Raw genomic sequence first — 25,216 nt, 5'->3', positions numbered from 1 at the left:
CTGTAATCCTGCATTTACCATAGCTAATCTACCAAGTTTACACAATCCTGGACACTGTGGGCAATTTAGCATGGCCAGTCCATCTATCCTGCACATCTTTGGACCATGGGAAGAAACTAGAAGGGATATTTCAAAGTAAAGGGGTGTCAATATAAAACTGAAATGAAGAGGAAACTCTTTTCTCAGAGGGTTGAGAGTCTTTGAAACTCCTTGCCACAGAGATTTTTGGGGAGGAGGCGCAGAGCCTTTATGTACCTTTAAGGCTGATACAGATAGATTCTTGATCAGTTGGGAAATCATGGGTTACGTGCAAATTGCAGGAAAATGGACTAAGAAGTATTGGATCAGCTGTGATTCTATTGAATAGCGGAGCAGGTGCTATGGGCTGAATGGTCAACTCCCTGTCTCAGTTCTTGATTATTTAGGTTTTTGATGGTTCTGGTTGCCCTGTAGGTTATTAGAATGTACTCAATAACTGAGCATCCATTGCTCATGGATGAGGCTGCAGGGATGCCTCAACAAGTGGCATATTTCACTGAGCACTCTTTAGTGAAGTGGAGGTGTAACATACTTGCTGAGGCTGTGCTTGGAGAAATCCTCCATGTTGCATCACACAGAGAATCCTTCTCTTCCTCCATCCCTCTTGCAGCTGCTTATCCTTTGCTCTTTCCCCCTATAAAGCAGGAAGGATAAAGAGATAGAAACACAGCACAGAAACTGAGGAGAATCCTTGAAATGAGAACCACATGCCACACCAGTCCCAGTAGACTTCTTCAATTAAGTAGCAGCAGAAATAACTAAATACTACTTCTAACCTGGCAACAGACAGGGATTAGCCTGAAAGTGATTGATGATTCTTATCAGTAACACTGGTGAAGAGGTCCTTCTTGCTGTTGGACAATTGCACATCCAGCTGTGTGAGCTTCAGGGCATAGGCTAGCCACAGCAGTCAATCTGAAAACACCTTCAATAGGGTAACATCAGATTAACATGATCTGCCTATTGTGCAAACTTGCAGTATTCAAGGCCAGCACCCACATAAGTGACCTCTTAAAATGGCATCCATTATAGCCATTGCAAAAAGTATATACATTGGTATGAATGTCACTTTGGACCCAAAACAGCACTTTGCAATAAATTGAATTTTTTGAACAAAAGACCTATGTCTTGAATATAACTTTGTAGTAATATTTTCAGTTTTGTCTCTATTACCTTCATGGAAGTTTCTTAGTTACAATATTTCTAATGTTAGTATATAATTGTAGATCAATTGCCATGTAGGTATTGATAATAAGTCATGTGGTTCAATTAATATCAGTCTCTGTTTTGACTAATCTCAAACTTGGCTTCGTTCCTACTTGGTATTTCTTTTCACCTCTTTCTCCTCCTGAAGATATCTCATAAATAAATTTACGCTCTTTACTTCAATGATCTTGCATGGAAACTTATCCTTTTAACTATTATCTTTTGTGTAATACAATTTGCTTTTTCCACATTTTCTATTTTTAAATTTTTTTTATATTTATGAACATTTTCTCCATATTGATTAATTTGCCCAAATCAATTTTCTGTACTCGCTATAATTTTGTAAACCTGTATTGAATCACCTTTGATTGCCTCTTTTTTTAATTTCACCCTGTAGTGGCATCTGCCACAATAAATTAGTTTTGATTTATTTTCTATCCCACTCTGAATAAATCAAAACTGTCTAGGTAAGAAAATAATTTATAAAGGGAGAGAAAGGAAATGAAACCAAAAGCAGAGTTCATTTTCAGCTTTTTATTAAAGCATAAATTAATTGCATGACGGTGCTTATGAAATTCTAATGGAGTAGAATGATGGTCGAAGATTCTGACATAGGTGTTAAGGCACAGGTAAGGAGTATGCACTAAAGACATGAGTCAGAAGACCAAACACTGAGACAAGAGCAATGCTATAGATAAACAAAGATAAAAAAAAGTAAGATGAAGCCTTGGATAAATTTGAGAACAAGGGGAAAGACATTAATTCAGTGAGTGATGAAACAAGAAATCAGTGTGCGTGCATAAATGAGGAACAGCTCAAGCATAAATTAGAAAATAACTTTATTCATTCACAAAATGACATTTACATTTGCAGATACCTCATTTATTAATCAAAGAAGAAAGAAGTTCAAGTAGCATATTGTGGTGATGAAAGGAATAAAGAGTATGAGGATTGAAAATTGAGAGCTTTACCAAATCCAGTTACTTAAAATTGTGGCTGTGTAAAAGAGAGCAGTACCTTTAGCTGGTGAAAGGGTGATTTTGCCAGTCACAGTGGTCATGCACTTATAAAACACACAGTGAGCAAACAAAAAAACTTTTCATTATTACTAAATTCTTGTTCATTTCTACTGCAGATTAAACGAAGCCCCTGTGAAAGGTTTTGAAAAAGATGTTGGAGCAAAGACAACTCTTCGAATTACATATCCAGAAGGTGCCATACAAAAGCCAGCTCGTTATGAGAAGGACTCACTTTTTGTGTTTGCTGGATTCAAACCTCAAGATTTCAAATGGCTGAAATATATTGTTTACAAAGAAAAAGTGGTAAGAATTCTCCTTCATGTGTGTTCGTGGCATTGTCTGAACAATAAAGGCACAGCAGACTAGATTGTTATGTTTTGTGATTCTGGCCTATTAAATGTCTGGTATAGTAAATTTTCAGGTTCAGTTCTTTTACTTGAATGGAAAATGTTAAATATGATTCACTGAATAAAATGCACATTGGAAATTTCTTATTAATTATTCCCTGTTGACGTAACATGAACAAGGTGAATTCTTGAATAACCAGAGTACATTATCAGACTTCAGAGACCATCAGAACAAATAGTAGGCTTCATTGGGAGTGACAACAGAGGCAACGTTTCATCAGTAGTGGTGATAATAAGAATTAATCTTAATAGTCATAAAATATAACAGGCATAAATAAACTGTAAATGATTATAGTGTCCAATAGTTTTGAACAAGTTCATCTGCCTAGCTCGGTACTATAATAGAAGACTTAACTGTCTGCCGATAACTATGTATTTGCTTTTCAATAACATTTGGAGAATTTTGAAAATGTTTCAGATCTCATGCCAACTGTCATTATGCTGGCAATGAATTAGAATATAGTAAATATTTGCTTCTCTACAAAAGACTTAAAGCTTGGATAATAATTCTGTTTATTCTGCCATTGATGAGTTATCTGATGTTCTATAGAATAGCACGTGAGGAGAAATAGTAGATTGATTATCCCTCAGTAAGAACTGTAAGTATACCAGTAGCCTTTAGGTATGCTATTTATGAAATGGAATATGCTGAAATTTGTTAATAGTACTTGATTATACTTTTTCTGCAGTCAAGATCAAAATTATCTGCTTCACATTAGGAACCATCACTGTTTGTATTTAGAATTTGACAGTGTCAGAAGTCTCAGCATGATCATTTAAATGTACAGTACCAGTTTTACTTAATCTTAGTCATTTTTGCATACAATCTTTAATACTGTAGTTTCTATGCTTACTAGTGAGATTTAACACCATTGCTACAACAAACTTGTTTGTATTTAGCGCTCTGTGATGGTGTCACTTTCCAATATAGAAAGTAATTTAGATTGTGTGACTTCAATATATTGTTGTTACATTAAGAAAGATACGTAATTTTGGCATACAAGAATGGGAAATAATGGTGGTAGTCTGTTATGCTGTATTCTTACTCCTTTATGCACTCAGTAAAATGCTGCCATGCTGAAGTACAGCCAGATATGTAACTTGCAAACGGAATTGTGTGTGTGCTTTTCTTGCACTTTAAACTGATAAATATAGGTTGGATTCTTAATTTTGTTCTTATTTTGGGACTGAAACCTTGGAAATTGCTTTTGCAAATTCCCTGTACTTGATGCTTTATTTTGAGATCGTGCCTAAACAACACATTCTCATATTGTTTCATTTTTGCAGTGCATAATTGATTTAAAAGTGCAGCCCCTTTAATTTATTTTTGTACGGCCATGCTTGCAGTGTAAGTTGAAACAATTTGTGAATAGCCTGTGTGAAATATTTTGATAGCTGCTTGACTGCAAAGCTTGAAGACGATGTTGGAACAATTTCTATCATCAAAAACTAGAAAGAAACGGCATGCAGCTAGACTTAAAAAGCAGCTTGACTTGGCAAATGAGTGGCAACTAACATGCCACACAAGTACCTGGAATGACCACCTCTCACAAGAGTGGACTTAACCACTCTATTTCATATTCAATGCCATTATAAATGCCAAGTCCTCCATTAATACCATGAGCATTAACATTGTGGGAAAATTCAATAGGACCAGCCACATAAATACCATGACTGAACAGAAGATCAAACGTATGAGCCAATAGTGGCACAACTGCCCACATGTCCAAGAGTGTGGTTGAATAGATTTGCCTGAGTAAAGTAGGTCTGATCAGCATCTCATTCACAGTGTTGTGGATTGTGAGCTCAAAAAATGGTGGAGCTTAATGAAGTACTGAACAATTCTCTTTCACTCAATGCCTTGCTAAAAGTGGGGGATTTATGGTGCTCGCTCCTCACATCTCATTAGCACATGGATATAGGTTTGCTTGTTGAGCTGGAAGGTTCACTTTCAGACATTTCATCACCATACTAGGTAAGATCTCCAATGAGCCTCTGAATGAAGCATTGACGGTATAGCCCGATTTCCATTTATATGTTTGAGTTTCCTTGGGTTGGTGATGTCATTTCCTGTGGTGACACAATTTCCTGTTCTTTTTCTCAAGGCGTGGTAAATAGGATCCATGTCAATGCGTTTGTTGATAGAATTCCAGTTGGAATGCCATGTTTTGAGGAATTCTCGTCCATGTCTCTGTTTGGCTTGTGCTAGGATAGATGTGTTGTCACAGTCGAAGTGGTGTCCTTCCTTATCCGTATGTAAGGATACTAGCAACAGTGGGTCATGTCGTTTTGTGGCTAGTTAATGTTCATGTATCCTGGTGGCTAGTTTTTTGCCTGTTTTTTCCAATGTAGTGTTTGTTATAGTTCTTGCAAGGTATTTTGTAAATCACATTAGTTTTGCTTGTTGTCTGTACAGGGTCTTTCAAGTTCATTAACTGCAGTTTTAGTGTGTTGGTGGGTTTGTGGGCTACTATGATGCCAAGGAGTCTGAGTAGTCTGGCAGTTGTTTCCAAGATGTCTTTGATTTAGGAATCTCAAACATATAAATAGAAAGGGGCTACACCTCCAGTGCTTCATTCAGAGGCTCACTGGAGATGTTACCGAGTATAGTGACGAAATGTCTGAAAACGAACCTTCCAGCCCAGCGAGCAAACCTACATCCAGAACCTCAACCTGAGCTACAAATCTTTTCAAAACGCACTATCTTTAGCACATTACAGTAGGTAATATAGCCTTCAATAAAATTCCAGTGAGAGACTAAATCTGTATCTTTCTGAAAGTATCAGGCATGAAATGGATATTTCTAATGTCAAGTTTAGATGAGTGTTAAACTTATCCATAGAAAGACAGTCCAGGGGTATTGAATTTGTTGAAATATTACACTGAAGAAACACTGAGAAACCAATGAAAAACATAGAGGATTTGACACATTTTTTCATCATGTTCAGCCCTGCTTCTTGGTATAATGTTGGTTCACACTACCTTTGAACATCATCAGGTTTGGAACAAATAACTTCTCTCTTTTGCACAGCACAGTTTGTACAGATTCAGAGCATTAGGTCAGCCGTTACTAGTGAAGTCTTAATATAGCCAAATATGTTACTTTTCCCATTGTGTTTAGTGCTAATTTTGGCTAAGCTTGATGGAATAACGTCCTCCTACAGGACCAGACACAAAACATAGAAACGAAAAGCAGGAGTAGGTCATTTGGCCCTTCAAGCTTGCTCTACCATTCAATATGATCGTGGCTGTCACAATCTCAACACCATATTCCTGCTTTCTCTCCATACCCTTGATGCCTAAAAATTTATGAATCTCTTTCCTGAATATGCTCAGTGGTCTAGCCTTCTGAGGTAGCAAATTCCATCGGTGCATCACGCTGAGTGAAGAAATGTTTTCTCAACTTAGTCAGAGAGTCATAGAGATGTACAGCACAGAAGCAGACCCTTTGGTTCAACTTGTCCATGCCAACCAGATATTCCAACCTAATCTCGTCCTATTTACCAGCACTTGGCCCATATCCCTCTAAACCCTTCCTATTCATATACCCATCCAGATGTCTTTTAAATGTTGCAATTGTATCAGCCTCCACCACTTTCTCTGGCAGCTCATTTCATACACGCACCACCCTTTTTGTGAAAACTTTGTCCCTTAGGTCCCTTTTATATCTTTCCCCTCTCACCCTGAACCTATGCCCTTTAGTTCTGGACTCCCCCACCCCAGGGAAAAGACTTTATCTATTTATCCTATCCATGCCCTTCATGATTTTATAAAACTCTATAAGGTCACCCCTCAGCCTCCGATGTCTTGGGAAAACAGACCCAGCCAATTCAGCCCCTCCCTATAACTCAAATCCTCGAAATCAGACAACATCCCTGTAAGTCTTTTCTGAACCCTTTCAAGTTTCACAACATCCTTCCAATAGGAAGGAGACCAGAATTGCACACAATATTCCAAAAGTGGCCGAACCAACATCCTGTACAGGCGCAACATGACCTCCCAACTCCTATACTCAATACTCTGATCAATAAAGGAAAGCATACCAAACGATTGCTTCACTATCCTGTCTACCTGCGACTTTCAAGGAACTATGAACCTGCACACCAAGATCTCTGTTCAGCAACACTCCCCACCTCCTTACCATTAAGTGCATAGGTCCTGCTCTGATTTACTTTTCCAAAATGCAGCACCTCGCATTTATCTAAATTAAAACTGTATCTGCCACTCCTCAGCCCATTGGCCCATCTGATCATGATCCCATTGCAATCTGAGGTAACCTCCTTCGCCGTCTACTACACCTCCAATTTTGGTGTCATCTGCAGCAAACTTCCCAACTATGCCTCCTATATTCACATCCAAATCATTTATATAAATGATGAAAAGTAGTGTACCCAGCGCTGATCCTTGTGGCACTCCAATGGTCACAGGCCTTCAGTCTGAAAAGCAACCCTCCACCACCACCCTCTGTCTTCTCTCTTTGAGCCAGTTCTGTATCCAAATGGCTAGTTCTCCTTGTTATTCATGAGATCTAACCATGCTAACCAATTTCCCATGGGGAACCTTGTTAAACGCCTTACTGAAGTCCATATAGATCACACCTACCACTTCAAGAAACTCAATCAAGTTCATGAGACGTGATTTCCCATGCACAAAGCCATGTTGACTATCTGTAATCAGTTCTTGCCCATCCAAATATGTGTAAAGCCCATCCCTTAGTTTTCCCACCAACAACTTGCCTACCAACGACATCAGGCTCACCGGTCTATAGTTCGCTAACTTGTCCTTACCACCTTTTCTTTAATAGTGGTATCACGTTCGCCAACCTCCAGTCTTCTGAGACCAGAACTGCACGCAATATTCTTAAGAGCGGCCGCAGCAGAATTTTGTACAGCTGCAGCATGACTTCATGATTCTGAAACTCGATCACTCTACTAATAAAAGCTGTCACACCGTATGCCTTATTAACAGCCCTATCAACCTGGGTGGCAACTTTGAGGAATCTATGTACATGGACACCGAGATCTCTCTACTCATCCACACTATCAAGAATCTTGCCATTAGCCCAGTACTCTGCATTCCTGTTACTCTTTCCAAAGTGAATCACCTCACACTTTTCCGCATTAAACTCCATTTGTCACCTCTCACCCCAGCTCTGCAGCTTATCTATGTCCCTCTGTAACCTGCAACATCCTTCAGCACTATCCACAACTGTACTGACCTTAGTGTCATTCACAAATTTACTAACACTTCTACGCCCTCAGCCACATTGTTTATAAAAATGACAAGCAGCAGTGGACCCAAAACAGATTCTTGTGGTACACCACTAGTAACTAAACTCGGCCCAACAAGTCCACCCCGACCCACCGAAGCGCAACCCACCCATACCCCTACACTTACCCCTTACCTAACACTATGGGCAATTTAGCATGGCCAATTCACCTGACCTGCACATCTTTGGAGTGTGGGAGGAAAGTGGAGCACCCAGAGGAAACCCATGCAGACACGGGGAGAACGTGCAAACTCCACACAGTCGCCTGAGGTAGGAATTGAACCCGGGTCTCTGGCGCTGTGAGGCAGCAGTGCTAACCACTGTGCCACCGTGCCTTACTAAAATCCATATACACCACATCAACTGCTTTACCTTCAGCCACCTGTTTGGTCACCTTTTCGAAGAACTCAATAAGGTTTGTGAGGCACAAACTACCCTTCACAAAACTGTATTGACTATCCCTAATCAACTTATCCCTCTCTAGATAATTATAAATCCTATCTCTTACAACCTTTTCCAACACTTTACCCACAACCAAAGTAAGGCTCACTAATCTGTAATTGCCAAGGTTGTCTCTACTCCCCTTCTTGAACATTTGCTATCCTCCAGTCTTCTGGTACTATTCCTGTAAACAATGCCGACTTAAAGATCAAAACCAAAGGCTCGGCAATTTCCACCCTGGCTTCCCAGAGAATCCCACAATAAATCCATTCCAGCCCAGGAGAGTTATCTATTTTCACACTTTCCAGAATTTCTAACACCTCCTCCTTGTGAACATGAATCTCATCTAGTCTCGTAGCCTGTTTTTTCAGTATTCTCCTCGGCAACATTGTTTTTTTCCAGTGTGAATACTGACGAAAAATATTAATTTAGCACTTCCCTTATCTCCTCTGACTCCATGCACAACCTCCCACTACTGTCCTTGATTGGTCCTAATCTTACCATGTTCATTCTTTTATTGCTTATATACCTATAGAAAGCTTTAGGGTTTTCCCTGATCCTATCTGCCAACAACTTCTCATGTCCCCTCTTCACTGGTCTTTGCTGTCTCCTGGCTACCTTGTAATTCTCAATTGCCCTAACTGAGCCTTCACATCTCATCCTAACATAAGCTGCCTTCTTTCTCTTGACAAGAGATTCAACTTCCTTAGTAAACCATGGCTCCTGCGCTTGACAACTTTCTCCCTGTCTGACAGATGCATACTTACCAAGGACACACCGTAGCTGTTCCTTGAATAGGCTCCACATTTCTATTGTTCCCCATTTATTGCAGTTTCTTTCCCCATCTTACGTATCCTAAATCTTGTCTAAGCGCATCGTAATTGCCTTTCCCCCAGCTGTAGCTCTTACCCTCAGGTACATACCTATCTCTTTCCATTGCTAAAGTAAACATATCCGAATTGTGGTCACTATCACCGAAGTGTTCACCTACCTCCAAGTTTAACACCTGGCTGGGTTCATTACCCAGTACCAAACATAATGTGGCCTCACCCCGTGTTGACCTTTCTACATGCTGTGTCAGAAAACCCTCCTGTATACAATGGACAAAAACTAACCCATCTAAAGTATTTGAACTATTGTATTCCCATTCGATATTTGGAAAGTTAAAGCCCCCCATAACAACTACTCTGTCACTCTTGCTCTTATTGAGAATCATCTTTGCTATCCTTTCCTCTAAATCTCTGGAACTATTCAGAGGCTTATAGAAAAGTCCTGACAGGGTGACCTCCTTTCCTGTTTCTAATCTCAGCCCATACTACCTCAGTAGACGAGTCCTCAAACGTTCTTTCTGCAGCCGTAATACTCTCCTTGACTAACAATATCACACCCCTACTTCTTTTACCATCTTCTCTGTTCATCCTGAAATCTCTGAATCACAGAACCCACAACAACCAATCCTGTCCCTGCTCTACCCATGTCTCTGAAATGGCCACAACATCGAAATCCCAGGTACCAACCCATGCTGCAAGTTCACCCATTTTATTCCGGATGCTCCTGGTCTTGAAATATATACACTTCAAACCAATGTCTTGCTTGTCGGTCCCCTCTTTCGACCCTGAAACCTTATTTTCAGACGTCCCGACTCTGAAACGTCTTTGTACGTGAACTACAATTTAGGTTCCTCTCCCCCTGCTGAATTAGTTTAAACCCAACCGATGAGCATTAGCAAATACTCCCCCCAGGGATATTGGTACCCCTCTGGTTCAAGTGAAGACAATCCTGTTTGTAGAGGTCCCACCTAACCCCAAAAGAACCCTAGTTATCCAGGAATTCAAAACCCTCCCTCCTGCACCATCCTGGGAGAGACTGAGTAAATTGGGACTCTACTCATTGGAATTTCAAAGAGTATGAGGAGATCTTATAGAAACAAATGAAAGCAATAGATAAGATAGAAGCAGGGAGGTTTCCACTGATGAGTGAAACAAAAGCTAGGGGGCATAGCCTCAAAATAAGGGGGAGCAGATTTAGGACTGAGCTGAGGCGGAGCTTCTTCTCCAAAGGGTTGTGAATCTGTGAAATTCCCTGCCCAGTGAAGCAGTTAAGGCTATCTCTATGAGTGTTTTTAAAGCAATAGTAAAGGAATTAAGGGTTACGGTGAGCAGATGGATAAGTGGAGCTGAGTCCACAAAAAGATCAGCCATGATCTTATTGAATGATGGAGCAGGCTCTATGGGCTAGGTGGCCTACTCTTGCTCCTAGTTTTTATTTTCTTATGGAGTAGGGTGGTAGGTTGGAAAGTTTAGGGAAAGATCATAAGGTGTGGGATGGAGGAAATTGGATACCACAGTTATTTGGGGAGGGGGCTCTGGAGTAAAATCAGAAGAATTACTGGCAACTCAAAACCATGACGGGGAGAGGAGGAAATCAGAAAGAGTGGCAGTGATAAATCAGAAATGTTGTGAGACATGGTGATTGGAGGATAGTGTTCAAAGTTTGTGAGAAGATTTGTAGCTCGGGTGCTCGTTGTTGTGGTTCTGTTCGCCGAGCTGGACAAATATGCAAGACAAATTCCCAGCTCGGCGAACAGAACCACAACATGGAGGATAGTGTTGCAAAATAAAGGAAGGGTGGTGGCGGCATCAGAAAAACCAGGAAAGGCTGCATTGATGAAGATCATGGACAAAGAGCGAGGAATTCTGTTAACTTGAAGGATCGGAAGAAATCCTGCTCCTCCTGATGTATAAACAGTGCTGGAAAGGCAGTCCCCCTGTCTTGCTGGTAATGCATTTCCCAAGATTCACAAGCCCCAGCTGCCACAGTGAAACCTAAAATGAGATAAAATCTGAAATATTCATCCTCATTAAAATTAAAATAAAAAAGAAACCCAGTCTGACCTCTCCTTTTTTGATATTTACACCTATATAATTTTGGATTTGAAGGTAAATTGTTTCTGTACGCCCTTCAGTGCTTGTATATTCTTTTTGTAATGTAGCAGTCTGAATTGCATGAGGTCAAACCAAGGTTCGATACAAGTTAATATAAATGTCCCACTTTTCAATTCTGTCCCTTCATAAATAAAACCTTGCTTGTTTTTTTTAATGTAGCTTTGCTAACTTGTAAACAACTTTTAATGAATTTGTGCTCTAGTCACCTTTTGTTTCTCTATCTCTGCGAGACTTGCAACTTACAAACCTCCCTATTCTGGCTCCTAAAATCTACTCCCTCATATTTATTTGTTGAATTTCATGTGCCAATGATTTGCTCGTTAAGCAAATTTATTCACGCCCTCTTCCATATTTAATAATGTATGTTTTGGTAGATTTAGAAATTGTTTCCAATTACCCATCACAAATTATATATAATTTCTCATGTCGACATAATGAAAATGCTTTAGACTGAGAGGAAAATCTGTCATCAGGGAAAGGCAAGCCACAGCACTTTGCTGCCAAATTCTGAAATATAAAAGTCATGACAGCCACTTTGACATCTACTGTCAAGCTATAAATACATAAGGTAAGTATGATGGACGTGAGGTCAGGATGTCAAGTAGCTAGAAGGCAGGATATCAGGTAAATAGGATGCAAACTGGGAGGGGTGTTAGCTAGGCCGAGGGTAGGTTGCTAGGAATAGGATGCCAGCTGGGGAAGAGGGTTCCAGCTCAGTACAGTGTCAACTTGGGAGGCCAGAGAATGCTAGGTGTGGGGGGAGATGCCAGATATTAAGGGTGCAGCTGAGGAGAGTGTGTACTAAGTAGGCAAGGTTGCAAAGTGGCATGGCAAGTGTTCAGTGTTTGGGATTGCTTGGGTGGATGATAGAAATCTGGCCTAGCAAGTTAATTTGTTCCAGGTCTGGTGGGGAATGAGGTGAATTGGGTTGGGCCGGAGGTGTTGCGTCAGATCCAGCAGTGATGGGGAGATTGGATTAGTTACAGTTAGAGGAGTGAGGTGCTGTTCTCTGGGTAGGTCAGATTGCATCTGGTGTGTCAGGTCCTGGGAGATTTAAGTGTTCTGGGGAGATGTAGATGGTAGGTAGGCCTGGGGTCAGTTTAATTGCTATTCAGGAGATAGAATATGAACTTTATTGCCTAACCTTTCAGAGCAACTATTTTGCTTAATTTCATTGAAACATCCGAAGTCTGTGATTTAAAGAGATACGTTCAGATGGTTCGAGGCATAGAGGAATTGCCCACCAGAAAATTCTATTTTCTGGGCAAGTTCTTCAGCCTACACTTTGAAGGGAATTCCTCAGGGTGCCCATGTGCAACTTTTATCTTTACAGGTATAAAGACTGCTTGTCCAACAGAAAATCAGGACCAATATGACTTAGTTGCAAACATCCTCTTTGTATGTCAGAGTTGTTAGTAGAAAACCTGGATTTATATGGGGTGATAATCCTGTATAGGTGAAATATAATAGAACACAATGTTTATAGTTTTTGTTATAAATTACTTCTTCTAAATCCACACTTTTTTTTAAAACTTTTTACATCTTTGTTTTAAACGAGATCAGAGGTGGATCACAATTCTTGTCATATGGTTGAACTTCAATTGCAAGAGGTTTAATATTCCAAACCTTTAGAATTTCATTGAGAGTGGTAATGAAATTGCTTCAGGGGAAACCTTTCTTCTGATAGTGATGGTAACAAATAGTTTAAAAGATTTGCTTTTTAAACCATTAGATATTAGAGTCACTTTGTGTGTCATAATCCTAATTATCAAAGGTGTGTGGAATGTTGTGATGACTTGTTAGTACAGTATGTCCTTAGGTCATCTCATTCAAAATGTATTAAACATTGATCACCTTTTCAGACTATTTATGTGATATTGTAAATTGCACATTCTGTCAGGAAAAGGGAAGAAAACAGTTGAAGTTTACCTTTGATGGTGAAACAAGATATGTGATCATGAATTGTCAGCTTTTTTGTTCTTTGGATAAGCTATAGGAGGAGAATCAGGCCATTCGATCCTTGAGGTAAAAACAATGACTGCAGATGCTGGTAACCAGATTCTGGATTAGTGCTGCTGGAAGAGCACAGCAGTTCAGGCAGCATCCGAGGAGCAGTGAACCTACTCTGCATTTCAGTCATGACTAGTATGTTTCTCAAGCCTCAGCAGCATATCCCTGTCCTCTCGAAACAAATACTAATATTGTATTTGCCTTCCTAACTGCTAACTAAATCTGCATGAGATTTAATCTTAAGAAAATTCTGAACCTCACTCCCTTTGTGCATCTCATTTAGAAGCATCCATTCCACCGACCAAAGTCTCAACCTCACACTTTGCCCACTCTCCTAGTTTGTCCAAGTTCTTCTGCAGCTTCCCTACTTCCTCGACGCTGCCTGTCCCTTCACCTATCTTTGAATCATATGCAAATTTAGCAACAATGTTCTTTCATGCACTTCATTAAGCCATAATGTGAATAATTGTGGTTCCAACACTGACCCCTGTAACTCCATGAGTCACTGGCTGCCATCCTGAAAAAGACTCCTTTAATCTTTTCTCTGCCTTCTGCCAGTAACTTGCCCCTAACAACATCAGCCATTATTTTGTTTAGCAGCCTTACTCCTTTCTTAAACAGGGGTATTGCATTAGTTAATTTTCAGTCCTTTAAGAACCTCCCTGACTTCAGTGATCCTGAAAGATCATCACCATAATCTCCTCAGCTATCTTCTTCAGAACACTGGCATGTAGTCCACCCACTCTGGTGATTTATCCACCTTCGGACTTTTCAGCTTCCTCAGCATCTTCTCCTTAATGGCCACTACACTCACCTCTGCCCCTGGACTCTCTTGAAGTTCTGGGATGCTACATATTTCCCACCACAAAGACTGATGCTAAGTATTCAGTTCCTTTGCCATTTTTTTGACCCCATTACTACTACTCCAGCCTGATTTTCCAGTGGTCCAATGTCCACACTTGCCTGTCTTACCGTTTGTATATTTTAAAAAAAGTATCAACATCACCAAATCCAGAACTGCCTGTTCCCTAGTGGGCTATCCCTTGAGCTGCTCTTAAAAAAAACAGTTTCATAGACATTTCACGAATTGTTTTCTTGGGATCCACTACCAACCTGATTTCCCCACTCCACCTGCATATTGGAACCTCATGTTTGATTGTAATGGTGCTTTTCTGACATGTCTTTTTGTCTTCAGATTTATTTTCTTCCCTACATCCTGACTCCTATTGGGGCCAGTACATAACTCCCTTCAGGACTTTCTTTCCTTTGTGGTTCCTGAACTCTACCTTTACAGATTCTATGCCTTTCGACCCTATATTGTTTAATGCTATCAAGTTAACTTAATTTTTTTTCTAAACAGGGAAACCCTGACCCTCTGCTCATCTGCCAATCTTTTTGATAGGACGCACATCCTTTAATAGTTACACTTTTGCCCTGATTGCCTTGGGGCTACACCTCTGTAATGTCCACACCATTGTACCCGTCAATATCAGTATGTGCTTCATGCACATTTACCTTGTTTCATATTCTGCACACATTCAAGTACAACACCCTCAGTCTTGCATTGACACTTCCCTTCTCATAGTTGTCCCTTTACCTGCTGCCTGAAGTTAGATTCCTGACCATTTTGATATTGTCTGTCCTTTTACTTGTTTGAGAAATTTAATAACCTCTCCTAAGCTCTCCCGCTTCTAACTAGTATGAAGTCTTTGTTACCGCCCTATTGAGCTTTTGTACACGGATCCTGGTGCTATGTTGGTTCAGGTGGAGCCCTTCGTAATGGTACTGTTCCCTCCTGGATCAGAACTGATGCCTGTCCTCCTAAATCAGGAGAAATGGAACCTCCACTTCCCACACCACTTCTTTAGACACATATTTGTTTCCCTAATCTGCTGAACACTTTGCCAATTTGCACGTGGTTTTGATAATAATCTAGACTTTTCAACCATGAGGTTCTGTTTTATATTCTTGCTTTTAATTCCTGATATTCTACAAACAGGACTTCTTGCCTATTCTTGTCTATGTTGTTGGTGCCAAAATGGACCAGAATAGCTGAATCACCCCTCCTTCTCCAGTATCCTTTCAAGCCAATTTGAGATGTCCTTCACTTTGGCACCAGATTAGCAACATACCAGGTGGAACTTAATCCTGTTCACACAGGATGCTATATCCCCCTAATTATAGAATCCCCTACCACTATCACTTTTCTTTGTCCCCCGCCATAGTGAATGGCTTCCTTGACCGCAGTGCAGTGGTCAGTTTGACCATCCTCCCTGCTGCTCTTCCCTCATCCTTACATGGAGCAAGTACCTCATACTTGTTGAACTGTGCTACGTTCAGGATCCCTCTATGTGCCTCACTTGTTGTCATACTCTCCTGTCTGTGACCAGTGGCCACATTTAAATTACTTAAGGTACAGGATGTGACTGCCCAGAACCTAGTGCCAGGGTAACTCTCCCATTCCTGGATGTACTGCAGATGTGGTAACTGTGGCTTGAAATGCCACCAACTCTGACATTACTAAGAACAACACATCGCCTGTACTACCATTTTTAATATAGTTATTAGGTTTCATTTATTGCAAAGAAAATTCTTCTTGGATTGAATCTATATTATTATACTTGTTCCGAATCTGTGACTGTTTCTGATTAGTCCCTAATTATAGGTCTCTTACCAGATTCTCTGTGATATCACCTATTTATTTGTTTGCTTGTTTGTTTATTTATTTATCCATTTATTATTTGTTGTTACATATACCCAAAAAAAACAATGAAAAGTGCCTTGTTGCTACGATCAGGTGCCATTTTGAATTACCAAAAGAATAAAATCAAATTTCATAAATAGAGTTCATCTTCTGTATAAAAAGTCTTCAAACACAGCTCCATGGCTTGTGCAAGGTGTCCTGGGCATCAAAGAGTCCCTGCTCTGGGAACAGCCACAACAAACTTGCCAAGACTTCAATGGGCGGCACGGTGGCACAGTGGTTAGCACTGCTGCCTCACAGCGCCAGAGACCCGGGTTCTATTCCTGCCTCAGGCAATTGCAGTTTGTATATTCTCCCCATGGGTTTCCTCCGGGTGCTCCGGTTTCCTCCCACAGTCCAACAATGTACAGGTTAGGTGAATTGGCCATGCTAAATTGCCCTTAGTATTAGGTGAAGGGGTAAATGTGGGTTGCTGTTCGGAGGGTAGGTGTGGACTTGTTGGGCGGAAGGGCCTGTTTCCACACTGTAAGTAATTAATCTAATCTAACCTTCAGGACTACCGCAGCCAGAAGTCCTCACTCTGGGCACTGCCACCACTGCAACTGAGAACCCGCCAAGCACCGCTCTGGCTTTTCCTCTCCAGCTCCTTTTTCAGGAAATTTCTCTCTCTTTCTCTTCTCTTGTCCCTCATCCAAACTGCTACCTGATTCAAATCACTTTGTAAAAAAAATCCCGAAAAATATGTGAACACTGAAATGATTAAAATTCTCCGTTTGAATTTATGCTCACGGCTTCTGGCAACTCCCTTATATAGAAACTGTACTTTCCCCACTGATTTGAGTTTGGATACATTCTCCGCTAGGTATGCCACAAAATTCCAGGGTTTACATAGTAATATCCGTTACTGGCTGCCCTTTCTCTACTCCGTAAAAACAATGACTGCAGATGCTGGAAACCAGATTCTGGATTAGTGGTGCTGGAAGAGCACAGCAGTTCAGGCAGCATCCGAGGAGCAGTAAAATCGACGTTTCGGGCAAAAGCCCTTCATCATGAATACAGGCAGAGAGCCTGAAGCGTGGAGAGATAAATGAAAGGGGAGGGGGGGGGGGTGTGGGGAGAAAGCAGCATAGAGTACAATAGGTGAGTGGGGGAGGGGATGAAGGTGAAAGGTCGGGGGGGGAGGGTGGAGTGGATAGGTGGAAAAGAAGATAGGCAGGTAGGAGAAGTCATGGGGACAGTGCTGAGCTGGAAGTTGGGAACTGCGGTGAGGTGGGGGAAGGGGAAATGAGGAAACTGTTGAAGTCCACATTGATGCCCTGGGATTGAAGTGTTCCGAGACAGAAAATGAGGCATTCTTCCTCCAGGTTTCTGGTGCTGAGGGAGCGGCGGTGAAGGAGGCCCAGGACCTCCATGTCCTTGGCAGAGTGGGAGGGAGAGTTGAAATGTTGGGCCATAGGGCGGTATGGTTGATTGGTGCGGGTGTCCTGGAGATGTTCCCTAAAGTGCTCTGCTAGGAGGCGTCCAGTCTCCCCAATGTAGAGGAGACCGCATCAGGAGTAACGGATACAATCAATGATATTGGTGGATGTGCAAGTAAAACTTTGATGGAAGTGGAAGGCTCCTTTAGGGCCTTGGATAGAGTTGAGGGAGGAGGTATGGGTGCAGGTTTTGCAATTCCTGCAGTGACAGGGGAAGGTGCCAGGATGGGAGGGTGGGTTGAAGGGGGGGCGTGGACCTTCCTGCGAATCCTCTTGCAAGGATGCCTGTCTTGAAGAAGTTTTCCTCCTCTCTCTACAAGAATCTCAGGGAGTCCCTCTCCCACGACAACTCTCAGGTCATTTCCTCTGCCCTGAAGCTCTTCAACCATGTCCTGAAACAAACTCGCTACCACAGCCACATTTGCTTCCTCAGTGCCTGCCATCATAACCAACTCATCCCACACAGTCTCCGGACCTCCTTTAAACCAGCAGAGTTCGGACCCGAACAGGACAAACAGTACAGACTATAGATTCAAAAACACCAGCAACAGTTCTCCTTCAAGATCCTCCACTCCACACTCGCAGCAATGCGCCGGCACCTAACCTCTCTACAGTCTGCCCTGCCTCAGCTGAGGGCCAAACTCTCTCAGAATTGCAAAGGACCCACTCTGTACTACATCCTCAGGAGAATTCATACTCTCAACAAACAGTATTTCAAATCCATCTCAAAAATCAAAAATTGTAAGTACAACAACCTTTTATCGACCCACCTCCATAACCAGTGCTCCTCAAACATTCCAGTAGATTCCCCTGGCCTCTGGAACTGCTCAGACGCCATTAGCCATGCGGCTGGTGCAGCTGCCACCCCCACGCTGATTGATGATGTCACTTCCGCCCCATCATGGCCACTCCCACAGCCACTTCCACCCCTCACAATTCCACATGCATCACAATTCCACATGCACCACATGTGACATCACTTCCGCCCCTCACATCAGCGCTGATGTCACACGCTCAGTGACTTCCGCCCCCCCCCCCACTGCCGTGTCTGCCACCACTTCCGCCCCCACCAATGCCACTCACCTGCATTCTGCTGACACGCCCCCCACAGATCCCACTGTCACCATTCCCGCCCCCCAGAACCCTAAGGGGAACACAACCCCTTCTCATGCCTCCACCCCCATTCCCTCCACCATCACACCCACTCCAGTTACCGGCTCCACCCCCACGCCCAGCTCCACACCCACACCAGATCCCAGCTCCTAGCCCTGCCGAGATTTTACCATCCCTCCAGACCTTCCCCTCACTGAGGATAAACGATCAGTCCTCAGCAAAGGACTCACCTTCATCCCCCTCAGTCCACGCATTAATTAATGTAATACACGCTGTGACGTCGACCACTTCTTCCGCCTCCTCTGCCTCCGAGCTTACTTTCACAATCAGGACTCCTGCCCACCTTCCGAGGACCCCTTTGCCCACCTCCAACACACTGCATCCACCTGGATACCCCGCACTGGCCTATTACCCGCCCTCAACCTCTTCATTTCCAACTGCCGCCAGGACATTAACCGTCTCAACCTGTCTCCTCCCCTCCTCCACTCCAACCTCTCACCCTCACAACGCGCAGCCCTCCAATCCCTCTGCTCCAATCCTGACCTCACCATCAAACCAGCAGATAAAGAAGGCGGAGTGGTAGTCTGGCGCATTGACCTTTACACCGCTGAAGCCAAACTCCAACTTGAGGGCACCTCTTCCTACCGCCCCTTCGACCATGGCCCCACCCCCCCCCCCCCCCATCACCAAACCATCATCTCCCACAGAACCTCATCACCTCGGAGATTTCCCACCCACAGCTTCCAACCTCATAGTCCGGGAACCCCGCACTGCCCGGTTCTACCTCCTTCCCAAGATCCACAAGCCTGACCACCCTGGCTGACCTATTGTCTCAGCATGCTCCTGCCCCACTGAACTCATTTCTACCTACCTCAACACTGTCCTATCCCCCCTAGTCCAGGAACTCCCCACATACGTTCCAGACACCACCCATGCCCTCCATCTCCTCCAAGACTTCCGTTTCCCCGGCCCCCAATGCCTCATCTTCACCATGGATATCCAATCCCTCTACACCTCCATTCGCCATGACCAGGGCCTCCAAGCCCTCCGTTTCTTCCTCTCCTGACGTCCCCAACAGTACCCTTTCACCGACACTCTCATTCGTTTGGCTGAACTGGTTCTCACCCTTAACAATTTCTCCTTTGAATCCTCCCACTTCCTCCAGACCAAAGGGGTAGCCATGGGCACCCGTATGGGCCCCAGCTATGCCTGTCTCTTTGTTGGCTACGTAGAGCAGTTGATCTTCCGTAATTACACCGGCACCACTCCCCACCTCTTCCTTCGCTACATTGATGACTGCATTGGTGCCACCTCGTGCTCCCGCGAGGAGGTTGAGCAATTCATCAACTTCACCAACACATTCCACCCTGACCTTCAATTTACCTGGACCATTTCTGACACCTCTCTCCCCTTCCTGGACCTCTCCATCTCCATTAATGACGAACGACTTGATACCAACATTTTTTCAAACCCACCGACTCCCACAGCTACCTGAATTACACCTCCTCCTACCCTACCTCCTGCAAAAATGCCATCCCGTATTCCCAATTCCTCTGCCTCCGCCGTATCTGCTCCCAGGATGACCAGTTCCACCACAGAACACACCAGATGGCCTCCTTCTTTAGAGCCCGTAATTTCCCTTCCCACGTGGTTAAAGATGCCCTCCAACGCATTTCGTCCACATCCCGCACCTCCGCCCTCAGACCCCACCCCTCCAACTGTAATAAGGACAGAACGCACCTGGTGCTCACCTTCCACCTTCCAACCTTCACATAAACCAAATCATCCACCAACATTTCCGCCACCTCCAAACAGACCCCACCACCAGAAATATATTTCCCTCCCCACCCCTTTCCACCTTCCGCAAAAACCGTTCCCTCCATGACTACCTGGTTAGGTCCTCGCCCCCCCTTCAACCCACCCTCCCATCCTGGCACTTTCCCCAGCTGCAGCAGGAATTGCAAAACCTGCACCCACACCTCCTCCCTCACCTCTATCCAAGGCCCTAAAGGAGCCTTCCACATCCATCAAAGTTTTACCTGCATATCCACCAATATCATTTATTGTATCCGTTGCTCCTGATGCGGTCTCCTCTACATTTGGGAGACTGGGCGCCTCCCAGCATAGCGCTTTAGGGCACATCTCCGGGACACCTGCACCAATCAACCACACCGCCCCGTGGCCCAACATTTCAACTCTCCCTCCCACTCTGCCAAAGACATGGAGGTCCTGGGCCTCCTTCACCACCACTCCCTCACCACCAGACGCCTGGAGGAAGAATGCCTCATCTTCTGCCTCAGAACACTTCAACCCCAGGGCTTCAATATGGATTTCAACAGTTTCCTCATTTCCCCTTCCCCCATCTCACCGCAGTTCCCAACTTCCAGCTCAGCACTGTCCCCATGAGTTCTCCTACCTTCTTTTCCACCTATTCACTCCATCCTCCCCCCCCACCCCCACCAACCTATCGCCTTCATCCCCTCCCCCACTCACCTATAGTACTCTATGCTACTTTCTCCCCAAAGCTTTGTCAAAGGCTCAATTCGACTCGAAAGGTCAGCTCTTTTCTCTCCTTACAGATGCTGCCAGACCTGATGAGATTTTCCAGCATTTTCTCTTTTGACGTCTGTGTCAGGTCTTGATCTGACGTTTGGTTTGATCTTTCTCTCTTCAAATCCTCCAATTTCAGTTCCAGCCGGTGAATCTATAGACTTTGTGATTTTACCCTTGCTTAGTATTCACCTCATTCATAGAGTCATAGAGATGTACAGCATGGAAACTGATCCTTCGGTCCAACCTGTCAATGCCGACCAGATATCCCAACCTAATCTAGTCCCACCTGCCAGCACCCGGTCCATATCCCTCCAAACCCTTCCAATTCATATACCCATCCAAATGCCTCTTAAATGTTGCAATTGTACCAGCCTCCACCACTTCCCCGGCAGCTCATTCCATACATGCATCACCCTCTGTGTGAAAACGTTGCCCCGTGGGTCTCTTTTATATCTTTCCCCTTTCACCCTAAACCTATGCCCTCTGGTTCTGGACTCCCTGACCCCATGGCAAAGAGTTTGCCCATTTCTGACATGCCTCTTATTCAGAACTGCCACTTATGTACAAATGTACAATATGAATTTATAATCTGTTGTGTTTCCAAACATCTCCATTCAACTGACTTTTCTTGAAATATTTTGATAACTATAGAAGCCTTACAACCTCCACAGTTGGATTTGCCTTTTCACATTAATGGATCAAGCACTGAGCTGGATTCATCTGGCTGACAAAACTGAAAATCACGAGTCGGGATAACATTTTAAAGTTCAGTGAGGAGATTCTGAAGAGTATGTCCTTTTTGATAGCTTCAGATAAATACAGAGCAGCTCCATGTGTTATTTGTCACTCTTCCATGAAACATGGAAGTTGCTGGCAAGACAGTCATGGAAATGTAGAAAATAGGAACAGGAGTAGGCCATTTGGTCCTTCAAGGAGAAAATGGGGACTGCAGATGCTGGAGATCAGAGTCAAAAAGTGTGGCACTGCAAAAGCATAGCAGTCAGGCAGCATCTGAGGAGCAGGAGAGTTGATGTTTCGGGCATAAGCCCTTCATCAGGAATTTGGGGGGTGCCCAAGTGGACTGAGAGATAAATAGGATGGAGAGTGGGGCTGGGGGGGCAAGGTAGCTGGGAAGGTGATAGGTAGATGCAGGGGGGTAATGATGGTGATTGCTCAGAGGGAAGGAAGATGGACAGGTGGAAGAAGTTCAAGAGTGCGGTGCTGAATTGGAGGGTTGGACCTGGGACAAGGTGGGGCAAGGGGAAATGAGGAAACTGGTGAAATTGATGTTGATGCCATGTGATTAGAGGGTCCCTAGGCGGAAGATGTGGCATTCTTTCTCCAGGCGTCAGGAGGCTAGGACTTCGTCAGAAATGTAACTGTTTCTTTCTTGAATCTGTTGAATGATTCTGCCTCCATTGCACTCTGGGGCAGTGAGTTCCACAGATTCACAACTCTCTGAGAGAAGTAGTTTCTCCTCACTTCAGTTTTGATCCTACCTCTTCTCACTCTGTACCAAGACTTGTTGTTCAAGGCTGTCCCACAAGGGAGAATATCTGTTCACTATCCACTTTATCAATCCCTATAGCGTTTTATTTGCCTGAAACGGACCCTCCCTCGTTCTTCTGAATTCCAGCAAGTTCAAGCCGAAGCTATTAAACTACTCCTGTGTGACAGCTCTTTTATCCTTGGAATCAACCTGGTGAACCTCCTCTGAACTGCCTCCGACATCTTCCTCTAGTAGGGAGAACAAGTGTAAATACACTATTTAGTTGTGGTCTCATCAACACTATATAATCCAGTCCTTTTGCAATAAATGCTTGGATTCCACTCCCTTTTTTATTATATGCTGCACCTGCATCCCACTTCCTGTGATTAATGCACAAAGATGCCCAGATCCCTCAGTGTGTGTGGCTACTAAGGATAGCTGGTCTGCTGCGACCACTAGGACTCATAACAGCACAAAAACCAACAGCCACTCTCAGACAACAACTCACCAGGATGAAGGACCCGATACCCAGCATGAGCAAAACTAATGTAGTGTACAAACTCCTATGCAAGGACTGCACAAAACACTACATCGGACAAACAGGAAGACAGCTAACGATCCACATCCATGAACACCAACTAGCCATGAAACGACATGATCAGCTATCCTCAGCAGCCATACATGCAGATGACAAGCAACATGAGTTTTACTGGGACAACACTACTATTATAGGACAAGCCAAACAGAGAACAGCCAGGGAATTCCTAGAGGCATGGCACTCATCCACAGATTCAATCAATAAGTACATCGACCTGGACCCAATATACCGGCCACTGCAGCGGATAGCTGGAACTGACAACCGGAAGCGGCAGATACAAATCACTATAAATGCCGGAGGAAACATCACAGAAGCGCTTCACAGGAGGCTCCCAAGCACTGAGGATGTCACCTAGACAGGGGACAAAATGTCTGCAACACAAATTCCCAGCTCGGCAAACAGAACCACAACACTTAGCATCTGCTTCCCATTTAAATAATAATTTGCCCTTTCATTTTTCCAGCCAAAATGGACAAGCTGATATTTATCCACATTGAATTCCATCTGCCAGATTCTGGGCCATTCTCCTGGACTCTCAATATTCCTCTGTAAACTTTTAATCTCCCCATCTCAATCTGCTTTCCCACTGAAATAATTCCAAATTATTCCATCACCAAGTCACCTTTTATTTACACGTGCACAGTACATGGACTCTGACTATCTTGCTCAGAGCCAGTGCCTAGAATGAGGAGAATTGCTGAATCTCCTGTTTATCTCTGTCAGCCAGAGCTCCCTGATTGACCAAGGATAATAACCAAAGTCAAGGATCTCATAGTCAATGAGATCCACCTGGCGTTGTTCCAATCATTTAAGTAGCTTCTGCAAATTTTGCTATGCTACATTCTGTCCCTGTTGGACAACTCATTTATATAGATTGTAAATAGTTGAGGTCCAAAACTGAACTCTGTGTTACAGTTATACTAGTTACAGTTCACCGTTCAGAAAAGGACCCATATATCCTACATTTCTGCTTTCTGTTCATCAGCCAATTTCTATCCAAGCCAACACTCTACCCCAAAGCTCCTGGGGTCTGACTTTCTGAATAAGTCCTTCATGTGGTACCTTGTCAAATGCCTTCTGGAAGTCAAGATATACCCCATAATCCACCTAGCTGGTTACATCTTCAAAGAACTCTAGCAAGTTTGTCAAGCATGATTTGCTCTTCTTGAAACCATGCTGACACTGGTGAACAAAGTTAAAAATCACACAACTAGGAGAAAGTGAGGACTGCAGATGCTGGAGATCAGAGCTGAAAAATGTGTTGCTGGAAAAGCGCAGCAGGTCAGGCAGCATCCAAGGAGCAGGAGAATCGACGTTTCGGGCATAAGCCTTCCTGAAGAAGGGCTTATGCCCGAAACGTCAATTCTCCTGCTCCTTGGATGCTGCCTGACCTGCTGCGCTTTTCCAGCAACACATTTTTCAGTAAAAATCACACAACACCAGGTTATAGTCCAACAGGTTTAATTGGAAGCACACTAGCTTTCGGAGCGTCGCTCCTTCTTCAGGTGATAGTGAAGCGACGCTCCGAAAGCTAGTGTGCTTCCGATTAAACCTGTTGGACTATAACCTGGTGTTGTGTGATATTTAACTTTGTACACCCCAGTCCAACACCGGCATCTCCAAATCATGACATTGATGAATTGAGCTTTGCTTTTCCAAATTCAGTTATCTCCTCCTTTATGATTGATTCCAGCAACTTCCCCCGTATAGAGTCAAACTAACTGATCTACACTTTCCCACTTTTTGCCTGTCTCCTTTTGTGAACAAGGGTATCACACTAACATTTTTCCAATCCATTGGTACTTTTCCAGAATCCAGGGAATATTGTAACTAATGCATCCACTGCCTCTGCTGCCAGCTCCTTTAATTTCCTAGGGTGCAAGCCATCAGATTCTTGGGACTTGTAAGCTTTTAATCCCATCAGTTTATTAAATCCCATCAGTTT

The 25,216-nt window shown here is 43.4% G+C and overlaps 1 protein-coding gene across 4 annotated transcripts in view; it reads left to right on the top strand.

Moving 5' to 3' along the window:
* st3gal3a (ST3 beta-galactoside alpha-2,3-sialyltransferase 3a) overlaps nt 1-25,216 on the top strand; it is a 503,401-nt gene that overhangs the window by 329,597 nt on the left and 148,588 nt on the right. For all 4 annotated transcript variants that reach the window (XR_011961176.1, XM_072574509.1, XM_072574508.1 and 1 more), the window contains one exon: nt 2,381-2,567. Coding sequence is in view for 3 of the 4 variants with exons in the window: in XM_072574509.1 (XP_072430610.1) it covers nt 2,381-2,567 (187 nt within the window). In the remaining variant the exon portion in view is untranslated. The remainder of the gene's footprint in view (nt 1-2,380; nt 2,568-25,216) is intronic.

The sequence above is a fragment of the Chiloscyllium punctatum genome, chromosome 7, assembly GCF_047496795.1.
Source record: "Chiloscyllium punctatum isolate Juve2018m chromosome 7, sChiPun1.3, whole genome shotgun sequence".
Classification (NCBI taxonomy): Eukaryota; Metazoa; Chordata; class Chondrichthyes; order Orectolobiformes; family Hemiscylliidae; genus Chiloscyllium; species Chiloscyllium punctatum.
This window is presented reverse-complemented; position numbering and strand designations above follow the sequence as displayed.